Consider the following 16,006-nt stretch of genomic DNA (forward strand, 5'->3'; position numbering starts at 1 on the left):
CTGGGATTGGGGCCAGGAGCATCTCACCTTGCAGGAGGATCTTGGTCTCTGACTCCGTGTCTGGGACTTGGTCACTGAGATTGGCAGCTTTGATTTCCTCTCGCTGCACCCCCTCTGCCAGGTGAATGGGAGACACCGATGGCACCAACCCCCTCCCACCCCACCCTGCATCACCACCCAGGCCTCACCCCCTCTGCCTCACTGACTCACTTTGGCCCAGATGTTCTGGATCCAGTGTGCGAACGGCCACAGTTTTGTTCACTCTCATTCCTTCTGGCTGGACAGTGTTAGGGGTAGGGGGAGTCGTGTGAATAAAAGGGCAGACAGACAGACAGTCAGCAGGGCACTGTTCTTGGGATTCCTGTAGCATAAGGCATGATGGCCTCCACCTGACCTTAGCAGTATGACTGGAAGTCAGTTACTTAACCTGCCTGTGCCTCAGCTTCCTTCCTTATAAGGAGGTAATATAAACATCTATCTCATACCCACTGTTGTGCAAATCAATAATAAAATTATAAATTAATAAAGAAATAACAAGACCTTTAGAAATCTTCCTATGTGCCTAGAAGATTGCTTTCCTGGGGTTAATTCATGTAATCTTCACAACAACCCACTGGAGTGGGTACTGCTATTATCAATGCCATTTTAAAGATGGGGGAACTGGGGTACAGACAGGTGAAGTAACTTGCCCAAGGTCACACAGCGAGTAGAACAGAATTTGGGCTTGAACCTGGTAGTCTGGCTCCAGAGTCTGTTTTTAAACCAAATGCCTCTCAATGGGCTAAATAAAATTAAAATAAAAATCTAAAAATAAAACAAATAATATGAAACAAAACTTTTAAATAAATAAATAAGAATAAATAATAAAGAAAAGAGAAGAAGAAAAAATCAATGAAAGAATGTACATAAGTACTAACACAGTGCCTGACACATAAGTGCTCAGTTAAAATAGGGGCTATCTTAATTAGACTCAAAGGTCCAATGTGAGCTGTCATGTGTCTACAGATAAACATTTTTATCTTATTTATTTATTTATTTGGCTGCACCATGCGGCTTACGAGATCTTAGTTCCCTAACCAGGGATCAAGCCCGGGGGGGGGCCACAGCAGTGAAAGCGCCGAGTCCCAATCACTGGACTGCCAGGGAATTCCCACCAAGATTTTTAAAGTCAAAAGAAAACTCCTATGCTGAAATGTGTTACAGAATGTCATATTTGATATTAAAATATATTTTAATGAAAAAAATATTATTTGATATTTGTTTGAGCTTTCGGGTGCCCCCTAAAATTGTGTGCCCAAGGAGAATACCTCACTTGCCTCACCCTAATCCCGGCCCTGCTTCCAAACCTCCAGGACTCCTGAATTTCCTAAGGTTGGCCTGGGTCTCTAACCTGGGTTGACAGCACAGGTAGAACAGGAGCCTTTCCTGAAGGACAAGCAGCAACAGGTACCCCAAGGACTCACCACGACCTTCAGGGTCTTCTTGACACCATCACTGATGAAGCGGTTGTAGACAGCAGCCTTGACCTCCACCTCATGGAGGCCGACTTTCAGGGGCACAATGACATAAGGCACGGGCACCGAGGACTTGGGTGGGATGATTAGAGTCTGCTGGTGGTGCTTCTTGGCAGTTGCCAGGCTACAGAAGGCTGGATTGTAGAGCAATTCCACCCTCACCTGCCGGGGAGAGAGAGTATCAAGTCAGAGGAATGTGCCACAGACCCTCTTCTCCAAGCCCCCATCATGCTTCCATTGCACCAGGGGCCCACCTTGAGCTCCTCCGCCTCCCGGTAGTTGTAGAGGACAGCTCGGATCTCCACCTGCTCATTGCGCACAACAGAGTAGGGTAGACGCAGGTCAATGAAGAAATCCTGCATCACCGTGACCTCATAGGGGTCAGCCACACAGATCCCTGCCCGGGTGGAAACAGAACATGAAGTGTCAGGGGTGGGGCGGGGGGTGGGCAAGGTGGACTGGATCCAAGCTCAGGTCCAAGTTCTTGCCCCTACCAATGTCTCAGTGCTTACCTCTGACCACTGGAGCTGTCCCAAGGTCAGCCTGTCTTTGCAGAAGCCCATAGACGAACCATCATTAATGGTGATAACTTACAGATGGTGGTGGTGGCTGGGAGTTGCCATGATTTAATGGTTCCCATTTTCTTTGTAATTTTACTCATAGATAGATGTGTAGGAGGGAAGAAGGCAAGCATAAATGAAGGGTCTATATGTACGATCTCCAAAATGGTAGCCCCAAGTGGTCACTGGGCACTTGAAATGTGGTTAGCTGAGTGAGAACTGGATTCCTACTTTTATTTCCTTTTAATTAACTTAGATTTAAACTTAAAAACCAATGCTCATTGTGAATGTAATAAAAACCACTGAGTTGTACACTTTCAAATGGTGACTTCCATGTTTTGTGCATTTCATCTCAATTTTAGAAAGGATGCTTGATTCAGTGATTGGAAAACTTTTAAAGTTTTTAGTTTAAGTATGTTTAGAACAACTTGGATAGGCCAATCTACCTTTTCAACTGTAAATTTTATGGATCCCAAAATACAGATCAGAGTATTTTCAATGAAAAGCTAGCATCTTAATTTAGATGCACTGTCAGTATAAAATACATGGCAGATTTCAAAGGCTTAGTACAAACAAAAATAAAATACATGATTAAAAATTTTGAGATATTAATAGGTTATTCTTAAATATTAATAGATTTGCTATTGTAACATGATTAGTGTGGTAGTGATTTTGCAAATTTTTACAAAATGTTGAAATAATAATATTTTGGATATATTTGGATTAAATAAAGTGTATTATTAAAATTGATTTAATCTACTCCTTTTTTGTGGGGCTACCAGAAAATTTTAAATGACATACACAGCTTACATTATATTTCTAATGGACAGTGCTGATCTACATTGTAAAAATTAATGAAAGGACACCTCAACTAAGATTGGAGAAGGGAAGGCCTGTAGAGGGAGCTCTGATGCCCTACCACTCACTTCAGTTATCCCAAACAGGAAGATGTTATCCCAAACAGGAAGATGTCAAGAGATCCCAACAGGAAGAAGCTTCAATTACAGACCCCAACTGGAAGAGATGTTTGCACTCCCAAACAGAAAGTGCAATTAACTTACTACAGCAGGAGGAAGGAAGATTTTCTTCCTGCCCAGCAACAAGCCCAGCCAATGAAAACACTGCAGCTCAGCCAATGAGAAGCTGTCTTACCTGAACTGTTACTTTCCTCCAATGAGGAAATTTTTCTCTTGCTGATGACTTGTTTGCCCTACCCTTCATTCTATAAAAACCTTTCATTTTGTACAACTCCTCTGAGTATCTCTCTGCTTGTCAGATAAGATGCTGCCCAGCTCATGAATTGTTTAACAAACCCGTTAGATCTTCAAATTTACTCAGTTAAATTTTGTTAACAACATTGAGCAAAACGATGCTTAAAAACAGTGGTTACTTGTGATACAACAGTTACCAGATTAAATGTAAGCAAAGTGTTGATGCAAGTGAAATTTGTGAAAACATTATCACATTAATAATAATGTTACACCAAGAAATCTATTAAGATTGGAGGGAATTCCCTGGCGGTCCAGTGGTTAGGACTCCCTGCTCTCACTGCTGAGGGCCAATCCCTGATTGGACTAGGGTTCAATCGCTGGTTGGGGAACTAAGATTCCATAAGCCACGCAGCACCGCCAAAAAAGAAAAAAAAAAAAAAGATCTGATAATTTTTCGTATTCTTCAATGCCAGAAAAAATAATAATCAGAGGCTTGAACAAAATCCTTATTTCCCAATCTACAGTCATTTACTCATCACCTTCGGGGGGGTCTGCTACAGTCACTGGTTTAATTTACCATTTCTTACGTACTATTTACATTTTTAAACTCAAATTTAATTTACTACGGTGCATGAGATCCCAGGTTCTTGTGCTATAAACAGGAGGTTACCTCAAGGAAAACAGAATGATTTTGTTAAATACTAGTTAGCTTGTGTTGCCCACAGAAAGCTAGACCACTCTCTCTTTGTTTAAAAAAAGGAGTTAAACAAGAATTAGAGACAAGGTAAAGACATCCTTGCACTAGACTTAGCTTTTCTCCTTGAATGAGATGGAAGGAAGAATGGAAAGAGAACCAAAAAAGGAATGACTTCTGATACACAATTCCTGTCACTTCAAGGCAGTGAAACAATTATTCTGTGTGATACTGTGACAGTGGCTACAAGTCATGATGTATTTATCCAAACCCATAGAATGTACAACACCAAGAGTGAATCCTAATGCCAACTATGGACTTCAGTTCATAATGATGTATCGGTATTGGCCCATCCATTATAACAAACGTACCACACTAATGCAAGATGTTAACAATAGGGGAATCTGGGGGAGAGAGGGGTACATGGCACCTCTCTATACTTTTTGCTCAATTGTTTCTGAAAACCTAGTACATTTAAAAAAAATCTCTTAGTTAAAAAGAAATGAGGGACTTCGCTGGTGGTCCAGTGGTTAAGAATCCGCCTTCCAATGCAGGGGGCGTGAGTTCAATCCCTGGTCTGGGAACTAAGATCCCACGTGCCACAGGGCAACTAAGCCCATGACCCACAACTACTGAGCATGCAAGCCACAGCTAGAGAGCCCACGTGCTCTGGAGCCAGTACATCACAACTAGAGAGAAGCCCTCACACCAAAACGAAGAGCCCACGCTGCAACTAAGACCCCACGCAGCCAAAAAGTAAATAAATAAATAAATATTAAAAAGAAAAGACATGACTACACCAGAAACTAACACAACACTGTAAATCAACTATACTTCAATTAAAAAAAAGAAAGAAATGACTTCTGATGCCTGCTTTGTGTCATTTAAGGGAGCGTCTATGCATCTCCGACAGACATTTACCCTTTGCTCCCTAAAGTATGTTCGACTCCAATAATAAAAATAATAGCTCACACTCATTGAACATTTACAATGTGTCAGGTACTATTATCACCATTATAAAATCCCAACACTTTGAATAGGTACTATTTCTATTGTGCCCATTTTATGGATGAGCACAGAGAGGTTGGGTAACTTGACGAAGGCCACACAGCTGCCCAGAGGAGGACCTGGGATTTGGACACAGGCATTTGGGCTTGGGAAGCTCCCTGCATTTAACCTTACTGACTCTTTAATTCCTGATAGCTCACAAATCTAAAACTTTCAAGTTCTATTGGTTATCATGCTAGTCTTCATTCTGAAGTTTGGATTCCTGAAAGTTTCATTCACTTGTGATCCTGGGCAAGTCACCTTCTTTCCCTGGCTTCAGTGTTCTCATTTGTAGGAGAATCATAGTACCAAACTTATAGGGTAGTTGTGAGCATTAAATGAGATAATATGTAGAGAGTTAATGATGTTGAAAAGATATCACAGGCAAGATTTAAAAACCACAGGGATTCTGCCCCCCCTCCCCGGGGACATTTAGTAATATCTGGGGACATTTTGGATGTCACAACTAGGGAGATGGGATGCTACTGGAATCTAGCAGGTAGAAGCCATGAAGATACCCAACATCTTATATTGCACAGTCCCCTGCCACAAAGAATGACCCAGCCCAGAATGACATCAGTGATGAGACTGAGAAATGCTGGGGCAGGGAAGAACTCTTCCAACATTCATGTCCATACAAATCTCCTGGGGATAATGTAATAAAATGCACATTCTGACTGAGCAGGTCAGGAGTGACTAAGATTCTGAATGTCTAAAAAACTCCCTGGTAAACCTGCTTTACCAGATTGCAACTGGTCCAGGGAATAGGCTTTGAGGGGCAAGGATCTAACTGTGGTTTTCAACTTTTTTTTTTTTCGAGCTGCAGGAACCTTTTTTTAGGTAAAGGGACCCTCACACAGAATCTCGATATATGGAAATGTACAACAGGCAAATATGAAGATGCTCTGATTTGAAACAGGGATGGGGGCCCCAAACTAGAACGGTGCTGAGTGGCTTTGGAGTCTCAGGCAGAAGGAAAACTATGTGCTCTGTGTATATGATTTCTTCTGCCATCATCACTTATTCAAGAGAAATTAGCAGAAAATTGCAATTCCTTCCATTAGAAGAAAGATAGGCAAAGAAGTAGATTTTGACAATCTTGAAGCCAGGAAAGTAAAATGATAATAAAGTATAACTTATGATGAATTACAACTAAACAAACTTATACTAGAGTATATTAAATTCTGAGTTTGGTATAAATAAAATACACTTAATGTTGTGAGTTTTAATACACCTATTTTAAAAATGTTTTAGTGTTTTCAATAGTTTTTCAACTACTTTAAGGCTCTGGAAAAAAATTAACCTTTAAAATATACATAAAACATGCATATGGGACACATCTTTCCTTTTACCTCAAACTCCATTATGGCTCGGCACGGTGCTGGTTTATATTTAAAATTTGGATATTTTGCACAACATGGGTTTTTTTGCATTCATTTTGATTTTTTTCCAAGAAAACTATTGCATGAAAATATGATTTATCTTGATGACTGAGTTTTTTGGCACCCACTTAATTTTGCATTCAAAGTCAGTGCCTCACTCTTCTTGCCCCATTCTCAGACCTGCTATAAGTCATCCATATTTGGCTAGGGTGTGTCAGGGTCTCACACCCAGCCCTTGGTGGTGGTGGGTCGGTAGGGCAGGGGGGGTACACATACACCTTTTTTGGTCGTGTTTCACAATCTAACCACCAATGTTTCAATCACTCATTTCATCCCACTTCCTCTTTTATTTTTTCTTTGTCGACTTTTTTTTTTTTTTTTTGCGGTACGCAGGCCTCTCACTGTTGTGGCCTCTTCCATTGCGGAGCACAGACTCCGGACGCGCAGGCTCAACGGCCATGGCTCACGGGCCCGGCCGCTGCGCGGCATGTGGGATCTTCCCGGACCGGGACACGAACCCGCGTTCCCTGCATTGGCAGGCGGACTCTCAACCACTGCGTCACTAGGGAAGCCCTATTTTTCCTTAACTGCTTTACCCAATATCATGGCAACATCACCCCTGCAAAGTTTTTGTTGCTGTAAATCATTCTGTATGATACTATGATGGTGGATACATGTCATTATACATTTGTCCAAACCCATAGAACGTACAACACCAAGAGTGAACCCTGACCTCTGCTAAGAACTTGCAGTGATCATGATGTACCCATGCATCCTTCGATTGTTACAAATGCACCATGCTGGTGGGGGATGTTGATGGTGAGGGAGACTGTGTCTGTGGTGGGGAAAGGGGTATATGGGAAATCTCTGCACCATCCTCTCAATTTTGCTCTGAACTAAAACTGCACTAAAACTAAAATCTATTTACAAAAAGCACAATGTCACTCACATTCTACACTCTAATGCCTCTCCAGGAGCCAGGGGAAAGTGTCAGCCACCAGGAAACAAAGGATCTGTCAGGATTGAATGAGAAAATGCCCGGGGGGTCTGGGGTCCTGGCCTCCTGAGGACCAGGCCACCATCCTCTCTCACCTTTCTTGTCTGACAAGCTCACAGCCAGAATCTCCCAAGTGGTGATGGAGTCTTTCAAAAACACGTTCATGAGCTTCGTGGAGATCCTGGATCGGGGAGGGGAGCCATTAGAAGATACCTAGCAGGGTGGAGGGGGAGAGCTGGTAGGGAGGGGCCCCAAGGGACAGGGTTGGAGGGGGGCTGGCGGGTGGGCATGTGTAGGTAGCCCCAACTCTTCTAGGCTAGGTTGTGTGATTCCACAATGATTCCAGAAAAGAGGGGGCATTGAGGTGCATACAAACTCAATGTCCAGTCTGGGGTGATGATAGGGGCTGGTCTGGGGTGGGTTGAAGTGGGAGCATCCCAGCCTTACCCATTTTTGTCTGCGACTTTAAGGTCCTCAACAATGGTCCACAGCCAGCTCTCTGGGAACTGGCTTCGGGAAATGATGTCCTCCTCTGGGATTATTTCATCATCCAGGTCACCTGTGGGGGGTGGGAGTTAAAACAGACTCACTTTCCCCACTGTCCCCTTTTAGATATTTATCTCTATAATACCCTGGAGGGGTTCCTAGCAGTGACACACCCAGGGTCACGTGATCACTTCCGGGGACCCTAGGCACATTTGTCTCTGGGGGCTTCTTTCTCCATAAAAAAAATTAAAAATCATATTTTACAATTCTGCTGGTAGAAAGGTGAAAATAAGCCAGACTGAACTGGATTGATTTTTTTTTCCCGTCTTTGATTTTCAAAGGAATGAAAACATTTGCATGAATGAGCCTCTAAAAGCATCATTGGCCCCCAAGCACCATGCCTGCTGTGTCTGATGGTTAAGTCCATCCTGAAAGCAACGGGATGAGTTGAGAGATTCCCCAGACTTGATGGAGATTGCTGAAGAGATGGTGGCCTTTAAAAGCCAACTTGACCCCGTCTGCACATAAACGAAGCTGGGCTGGAATAGAGTTCAACCCTGGCTGGGCTTTCCTCAAAAAATGATGAAGAGATTTTAATTTGGCTCTGGGTCTGCCTAACGACAAAGTAGGTGGAATTCCATAGATGCCCAAATCCACCCATACTCTGGAATAATGCATCAAAGTGCCCTTGGGGTACTAACTTTTAATCAACCCTCTGTCTCACCCCAATTGGCTAAAGAAATGAAACAATGCTGGAAACAAACAAAAAAAACACCCGTGTGTGTAAATTATACCCCAGTAAATCAGAAGTTTTGTCCAAATTTCCTCTTTGCAAAAGAAAAGTCTTGGGTCACTGGAGCAGAGAGCACCATGTCTAGTTATTGCAATTTGCAAAGAGACTGAAGGTAGAAGTCTTTGTTCATGTGTGTTGGGAATCTTTGTGTCTTTGGAGGGGGGGAGGGTTGGAGGAGTTGATAGCTTTCCAGATAAAGGAATTTAGACCTATTTGACCACTTTGGCAATGGCGGCCATTGAGAGGTGCCTGCAGATATTCAGTTTTGACAAAGCCCATCCTGGCAGAAAAGTCCTTCTCTTAATTAAGACATATTAAAAGATGTTTAAAAAAAGGAGGGATCAGTTCACACCGGGGTCCTCTGCCTCTCAGCAGATGGCAGTGGGGACTCTTGTTAGTTCTGTAAATGCCACTTTGTGGTGGAGACCATTCTGGTTTTGCTTGAAATGGGCTTCTAAGAGAATTTTCTCTTGGCTTTGCTTAAGACTGACTTGGCCTGAGATATAAAGTTTCAAGTGTGTACATCCAGAGCTGAATGAATGAATGAATGAATGAACATTGATTAGGCATAAGTTAGGCACCTCTCTTTGTAAGGCAACATGAATTAGTTTTCTTTGGTAAAGGCAAGGCTAGAACCCATCTTAGTCTTCCCATTGGCAACTAGTGTGACCAGCCCTCTCATCTAGAACGTGCCCTCAGACCATGGATGTCCTGGGCACTGCTAAGGTCAAATTTCAGAGTGACAGGGCCAGGGCCAGGATGATCCTCCCAGGCAAGGGAAGAAGGACCTAGTCCCCCACTGGACTGGGTCCTTCTTCCCTCAGACCTGAATCACCTAGCTCCTCATCTGAAGGCTTCTTTCTTCCTCAGACAGGCGCCTCCTCTCTCCTCGGACAAGCACCTCCCCCCTTGGACAGGCACCTCCCCCCTTGGACAGGCACCTCCTCCTCCCTTGGACAGGCACCTCCTCCCCCCTTGGACAGGCACCATCCCCCTTGGATAGGCACCTCCCCACCTTGGATAGGCACCTCCCCACCTTGGACAGGCACCTCCCCTCCCTTGGACAGGGGCCTCCTCCCTGCCACGGGACTCACTCCTGGCCAGCTCCAGGGTCCCGTCGCGGCTGTGCTGCAGCCGCAGCTGGGTGATGTATTCGCAGCAGTCCAAGAAGGCCTTCACGCATGCGTCGCCTTGCAGGATGAACTGGGCCCGGCGCTGGCACGGGAACTTCATGGGGTTGTCCCGCATGCCGTCCTCACAGCACTTGCGCAGCTCCTTGCTGTACTGTCCGGCTGTGGGAGCACAGATCCCCCGCCCCGCGCGCCCTCAGCCTGGGCCTCGAAGCAGGAGGCACTCAGGACAGACCCCAGGGAGAACTTCCTCACGGCTAGGCCCCCTCCCTCTCCGTCTGGGATCCCGTAGGGGCTGGATCTCGGGTGGGAAGCGGTGGGCGAGCGCTGACGGAAGGCTCCCACCTTTATCCATCCTCTTTTCCATGAGCTGCACCGAGCGGCGTCGGCGGGCGGCTGGTTTTGGGCACTGAGGATCTAAAGGCAGGTGGACCGGGAACCAGAGGGATTAGGCATCTACCGTGTGTCCTTGGTTTCCACCCCACAGTAGTCCCCCTTGAGGTCGGGGTGTTATTGCTCCCATTTGACAAATGTAGAAACTGAGGCTCCGAAAGAAGTAATATGCTAGATGGTGGTGGAGGCGGGACTTCAATACCCCCACCCCCATCCCAAAGAACTGCCCTTAACCTGTTCTCAGTATCTGGGAGGTGGAGGCCCTGCCCCTCCCTAGCCCTGCTGCTGGCTGCATCCTCACCTGCCCTCTGGGCGGTCTGTGGGCTTTTGCTGGTCTTGAGGGCCAGCCCTGCATCCGTGAAGACGCCGGCATAGTCACTTCCACTGCCTGGGGTGCAGCCAATGTCTGCCTTCTCCACTATGTCCCAGATCTGCAGTGGGGAGTGGAGGCCAAGAGTGTGGCGAGATCGGGTCAGCCGTGCCTCCACCGATTGGCCAACACGTCCATCTAACCCCACACCATCCATCCTCATCCTGGTCCCCAGGCTGGCCAGCCATGGTGGACCATCTGGAGTTAGACCTGGAGCTGTGTCCATCCCCGGGATCATCCCCAGCTTGGACCCTTGTCCATCCACATTCTCATCGTCAACTTGACTTCAACCCATCCCTGTATCTGCGTCCATTCGGACCTCTACACTTAACCCACACTCAAACCCATTTGTTCCCCCCAGCACCATTCCCGCCTCAACCCAACGCCATCTCTAAACCAACCTCAGTGACGCAGGGGCATACCTTACTCTGGGTCAATTTGTTCTTCTTATTCAGCACAAACACGCCCTTGTCCACAGCCACCAGCCCCACTCGGGACCCCTGGTCAGCCTCGATCTTCAGGGTTATCTGTTGCCCAGGCCGATGGTGCTTCTCTTCCTTCCCGCCATTTTTCACCACCAGCTATGGTCAGGGGTGGGGTAGAGGGGGATGATTGGAGGGGAGGGAGGGAGAAGTCAGCCCTGCAAGGCCCTGGTCTCTGGAAGCCAAAGCCAAAGGAGGTCCTGGGCTGGACTGAAAGGAGAGAGAGAGGAAGGGAGGCAGGCAGACCGGCATCAGGTAGAAAGTCAAGAAAAGAGAGAAAACCAGGAGCAAGAGAGATACTGAGGGCTTCCCTGGTGGCGCAGTGGTTAAGAGTCCGCCTGCCGATGCAGGGGACACGGGTTCGAGCCCTGGTCCAGGAAGATCCCACATGCCGCAGAGCAACTAAGCCCGTGTGCCACAGCTTCTGAGCCCATGTGCCACAACTACTGAAGCCCACGCACCTAAAGCCCATGCTCTGCAACAAGAGAAGCCACCACAATGAGAAGCCCGTGCACCACAGTGAAGAGTAGCACCTGCTCGCAAGTAGAGAAAAGCCCGAGTGCAGAAGACCCAAAACAGCCAAAATAAATAAATAAATAAACAAACAAACAAATAAATAAATAATAAAATAAATTTAAAAAATTTAAAAAGGAGTTGGAGAGAGACAGAGCCAGAGGGCCCAAGATGGGGAAAGTGACAGCCAGGTGGAGAGTCCCCAGATGGGCACAGAGAGATGCCACAAAGCTTACCGTGCCCACACATGAGTCCTTGACATCCACCCACACGGAGTCGGCCACCACCTCCCTCTGGCCGTTGCTGGTGATCAGCGTGTAATAGGCCACCAGGCGGAAGGAAGGGATGAAGTCCGCTGTGATGGTTATGGGCAACACCACCAGGTCCTGGCCGGGCTCTCGCACCTGCCGCCCCACCTTCAACAGCTTCCCCTTGTTCATGACCTGGGGAGAACAGGTTGGTATAAGTATCGGAAAGGTAAGAGGGAGGATGGCGGGGGGAGCCAGGATGGCGGAGGGCTCCCGGGGCTGCTGGGTGTTCTAGGAAGCCACAGACCAAGTAAGTGTAGTAGCGGATCTTGGCTTGGTGGCTGGGGTCCGTGCGCAGGTGGAAGTTGACATTGAGAGTCTCCCCAGGCTTGAGCTCCACTCGGGGCACAGAGAGGTGCAGGTAGTTGTTGGAGTTGCCCTGGGTGTTGTAGGGTAGGGCCTGCATGGTCCTGGTCGCCTGTCGCGCCTCTGGGATATTCTCCTTCTGTGTGCGTACCTGGGCAAGGAAAGATGGATGCATGCTGGCCCCCAGAGATGTCCACACCCATATCCCTGGGACCAGGGAATATGGTATTTTATGTGGCAAGAGAGACTTTGCAGATGAGATTAGGTTAAGGATCTTGAGGAAATGGGGAAGAGATGGGATTATCCAGGTGGGTGCAATGCCATTGCAAGGGTCCTTATAAGACGTCTAGGCAGAAGGTAGGACCCTGCTGTGCAGATGAGAACTCATCTATGCATGAAAACTACCATATATATATAGGATGGATAAACACCAAGGTCCTACTGTATAGCACAGGGAACTATATACAATATCCTGTGATAAACCATAATGGAAAAGAATATGAAAAAGAAGGTATATACATATATATATATATATAGTTATATATATATATATATTCAGTCATATATATATATAACTGAATCACTTTGCTGTGCAGCAGAAATTAACACAACATTGTAAATCAACTATGCTTCAATAAAATAAAGTGAAAAAAGAGCCCTTCTATGTAAATGAAAACATCTCTCTGTGGATGGCACATCCCTTTATGCAAATGAAAGGACCCCCCTGTATGCCCAGGACAGGATCCCTTTGTGCAAATGTCAGGACCCCGCTCTACAAAATCAAGCCCCCTGTCTCCTGCTGTGGGGTCGCGAGTCTGGCCTGGACTCACAGTGATGGTCAGGGGCTGCCGGTTGTTGAGTGTGTTGATGGTCAGCTTGGCCACACCGTCGTCCTGGGTCAAGGACTGCACGTTGGTGCCCTGGGTCACCACCGGGATGTGGCGGGCAGGGGAGCCGTCGGGGTTCGTCACGAACACCTGTGGGTGCAGGCCAGGTGGAGGGGGTTCAGGCAGACCTAGAGGCATGGTCATGCTCAGGAGCAGTGGAGGCGGGTTGCAGCCCCGCCCTGCGTCTCACCATGAGGTCGAAGGGCATGGCGGGTTTGAAGAACTTGGGGGTCTTGGTGAAGTGGATCTGGTAGGGGGAGGTCACGATGGGGATCCCGGTACGCTCTGCCTCCACCATGTCGCTGCCTGAGGGGGACCAATCGTGAGGGTGGGCTCCTGGGCCACACCCCTCAGGACCAGGCCTCCCCCCTCAGATTGGACTCTGCCTTCATACTGGGCCTCTTTCCTCGGACTGCATCTCCCCCATAAACCGGATCCCACCTTCATTCTGAACATCCACCCTCAGACCGAGCCTCCGCTCTCAGACTGGGTCTTGCGCCGCAGACTGGGTCATCCCTATCAGACTGGACCCCGCCTTCCTTCTGGGCCTCCCGTCTCAGACTGGACCGTACGGTGGTGCTGGGCCCCTGCCCTCAGCCTGGCCTCACCTGAGTGCAGGATGACGGTGACGGACACATATAAGGACTTGCCCACTAGGGCATCGGCTTGGGAGGGCTGTACTCCGTTCAGCAAGACCTGTCGTTGCAGTGTGGCTTCCCCAGTACCGTCAGTGATCTGGGGGAGACAGTGAAGGCTCAGCGGAGGCGGGGGGTGGAGGGGGGCTCAGGTGCGGGAGGGGCGCTGATGGGGACAGGAAGGGTGCTCAGAGTGCAGGAGACTTAGAGGGGGCCTCTGTTAGGTACCGGAACACGGGTGAGGGAGTGGGCCAATGAAATCCTCCGGTCATCGTCCTGGACTCCAAAGATGACGAAAGCTGTTCCATCCACATTCTCCCCGTACAAGAACCTGTGAGGCGGGGAGAGTCTCAGATTCTCCCCTCCTTAAAAAGATGAGTCTTCCTCCAAACTTCTGTTGGCTGTGGCTGAGCCCCTCCCCCTAGCTGGTCCCTCCCCTGTCCCTCACCTGGCAATGATGTTGACCTTCAGGCCATTTGGGTCATCGATGTAGTAGAATTTCTCTTCAGGCTCCACTTGGACCTCAAAACTGGGCAGCACTGGGGGAACAGATCGTGGTGGGGAGTGAACCAGCATTGGGCCCAGAATTATGTGCTCCCCCATCCTTCCCCACGCTCCCACCCACGGCTCTCTGCTCCCCTTACCGTATTCTTTCACCTCAAACTCAGCAGAGAAGACCTGCTGCGGAGAATCTTCGTAGTGGGCTTTGATCTTCCACTGCCCCATGCTGTGGCAAAAGCAGGCTAGTGATCTGACCAGACCTAGCAGACCCCCACTCCCTCTCCTGGGGTAGGGGAGCCCTGAACCCCCTCCTGGAGGGCCTGACATACTTGACCAGCTCTGGGATGTTCCAAGACAAGGCCAAGATGCCAAACTGGTTGTGAGAAGACAGGGAGTCCCGCTTGATGGGAATGCCATCGGGGGTCTGTGGGGAGACAGGGAGAGAAATGGCTCTTCAGAGACCAGGCTTAGCCCGTTGGCTCTCCCCTCCTTCTCTCTGTCTGGACACTCTGTGTCATGTCTACAGGGGCAGTGGTTAAGAACATGCACCTGAGCCAGTCAGCCTGGGTTCAAATCCCCACTGTGCCACTTACAAGCTGTGTGACATGGGCAAGTTACTTAACCTCTCTGTGCTCAGTGTGCACATCTAGAAAACGGAGATAATTATAGCTTCTATGTCACTGGTTTGGGACATGTTAATATAAGCAAGAGCTCATGGTGATCAGTGTCTCTCTGAAGACTAATAAAAACTAGCATTTATCACCTACTTTTGTGCAGGACCCTGCACTAAGCACTTGATTTGTATAAATCACACATAATTGCCCACATTCGCCTTTTTTGACCTAAAGCATAGCAATGTCGCGTGGCTTGACCTAATACACATATGATTTCATTCGTTGCCGACAGTTAAACAACAAGAGACATCACATAGAAATCTGGTATTTTGGCTTCTCTTGGAAATTGGGGTAATTGTGGATAACGTGCTCCTGTTGGCACAAGGTGACATTTCATGGGAGCCGGGCAGCTCTGTGCCTTTAGAGGAGATGTGTGTTGTGTTCTCCGTTCCCCGCAGATCCCACAATCCCTAAAGCCAGCTCACAGCCTTCAGAACCTGGTCCCTGTTAGGTTTGTGTGATCTCAGTACAAACTCACGAAGATCCCGTAAGGAGCACATGCTCCATTCCTTCCCTTCCTTCTCTCTCCCTTCCTCCTACACTTGTTTTTCCCTGCCCATCGCTCCCTTCTTCTTTCTCCCCTCTCCTTCCCTCTCTCCCTTCTTCCAGTAAGTTTTTATTTACCCTACTACATGCCAAGCAGTGGTGTCAACAGATAATCCCTTTCCGTTTGGAATTTAGGTTCAATGGATGTTGGGGGAGGTGCAATTAACAAATGAATAAATCCAATTTAGAAGAAGCTAAAGGGAGATGGCCTGGAAGGAAAATAAGAGTGGAGGAAGGGAAAATGAGAGTGGAGTGCATGTGTGTGTGTGGGGGGGTGGGTGGGTTGGGGGGCGGTGGAGAGAGGGGGTGTTGCAATTTTATGGGGCGCTCAGAGAGGTCTCACTGTAAAACTGGGACACTGGTGATATTTGAGCAAAGACTTGAAGGAGGTGATGGAGCAAGCTGTGTGGAAATTTGGAGGAAGAGGGATTTTTGGGTAGGGGGCATAGCCTGTGCAAAGGTCCTAGGGCAGACTGTGCCTGGGTTGTTGGAGGAACAGTGAGGAGGCCGGTGTGGCTGGAGCGGAGTGAGCGAGGGGGAGACAGGGAGGAGGTGAGGGCAGGGAGGGGACGGGGTA

The 16,006-nt window shown here is 47.8% G+C and overlaps 1 protein-coding gene across 1 annotated transcript in view; it reads right to left on the reverse strand.

Moving 5' to 3' along the window:
• The window catches only part of C3 (complement C3), a gene marked incomplete at both ends in the record, with an annotated part of 32,081 nt that overhangs the window by 13,705 nt on the left and 2,370 nt on the right, over nt 1-16,006 (reverse strand). The window contains 19 exons of the mRNA XM_079703889.1: nt 28-114; nt 211-277; nt 1,464-1,676; nt 1,769-1,911; nt 7,501-7,586; nt 7,853-7,964; nt 9,779-9,976; nt 10,160-10,231; nt 10,509-10,638; nt 11,000-11,158; nt 11,809-12,015; nt 12,128-12,337; nt 13,017-13,163; nt 13,264-13,379; nt 13,682-13,808; nt 13,937-14,039; nt 14,157-14,247; nt 14,353-14,435; nt 14,539-14,633. Coding sequence (XP_079560015.1) covers nt 28-114; nt 211-277; nt 1,464-1,676; nt 1,769-1,911; nt 7,501-7,586; nt 7,853-7,964; nt 9,779-9,976; nt 10,160-10,231; nt 10,509-10,638; nt 11,000-11,158; nt 11,809-12,015; nt 12,128-12,337; nt 13,017-13,163; nt 13,264-13,379; nt 13,682-13,808; nt 13,937-14,039; nt 14,157-14,247; nt 14,353-14,435; nt 14,539-14,633 — 2,446 coding nt within the window. The remainder of the gene's footprint in view (nt 1-27; nt 115-210; nt 278-1,463; nt 1,677-1,768; nt 1,912-7,500; nt 7,587-7,852; nt 7,965-9,778; nt 9,977-10,159; nt 10,232-10,508; nt 10,639-10,999; nt 11,159-11,808; nt 12,016-12,127; nt 12,338-13,016; nt 13,164-13,263; nt 13,380-13,681; nt 13,809-13,936; nt 14,040-14,156; nt 14,248-14,352; nt 14,436-14,538; nt 14,634-16,006) is intronic.

The sequence above is a fragment of the Hyperoodon ampullatus genome, assembly GCF_949752795.1.
Source record: "Hyperoodon ampullatus genome assembly, chromosome: 4".
Lineage (NCBI taxonomy): Eukaryota > Metazoa > Chordata > Mammalia > Artiodactyla > Ziphiidae > Hyperoodon > Hyperoodon ampullatus.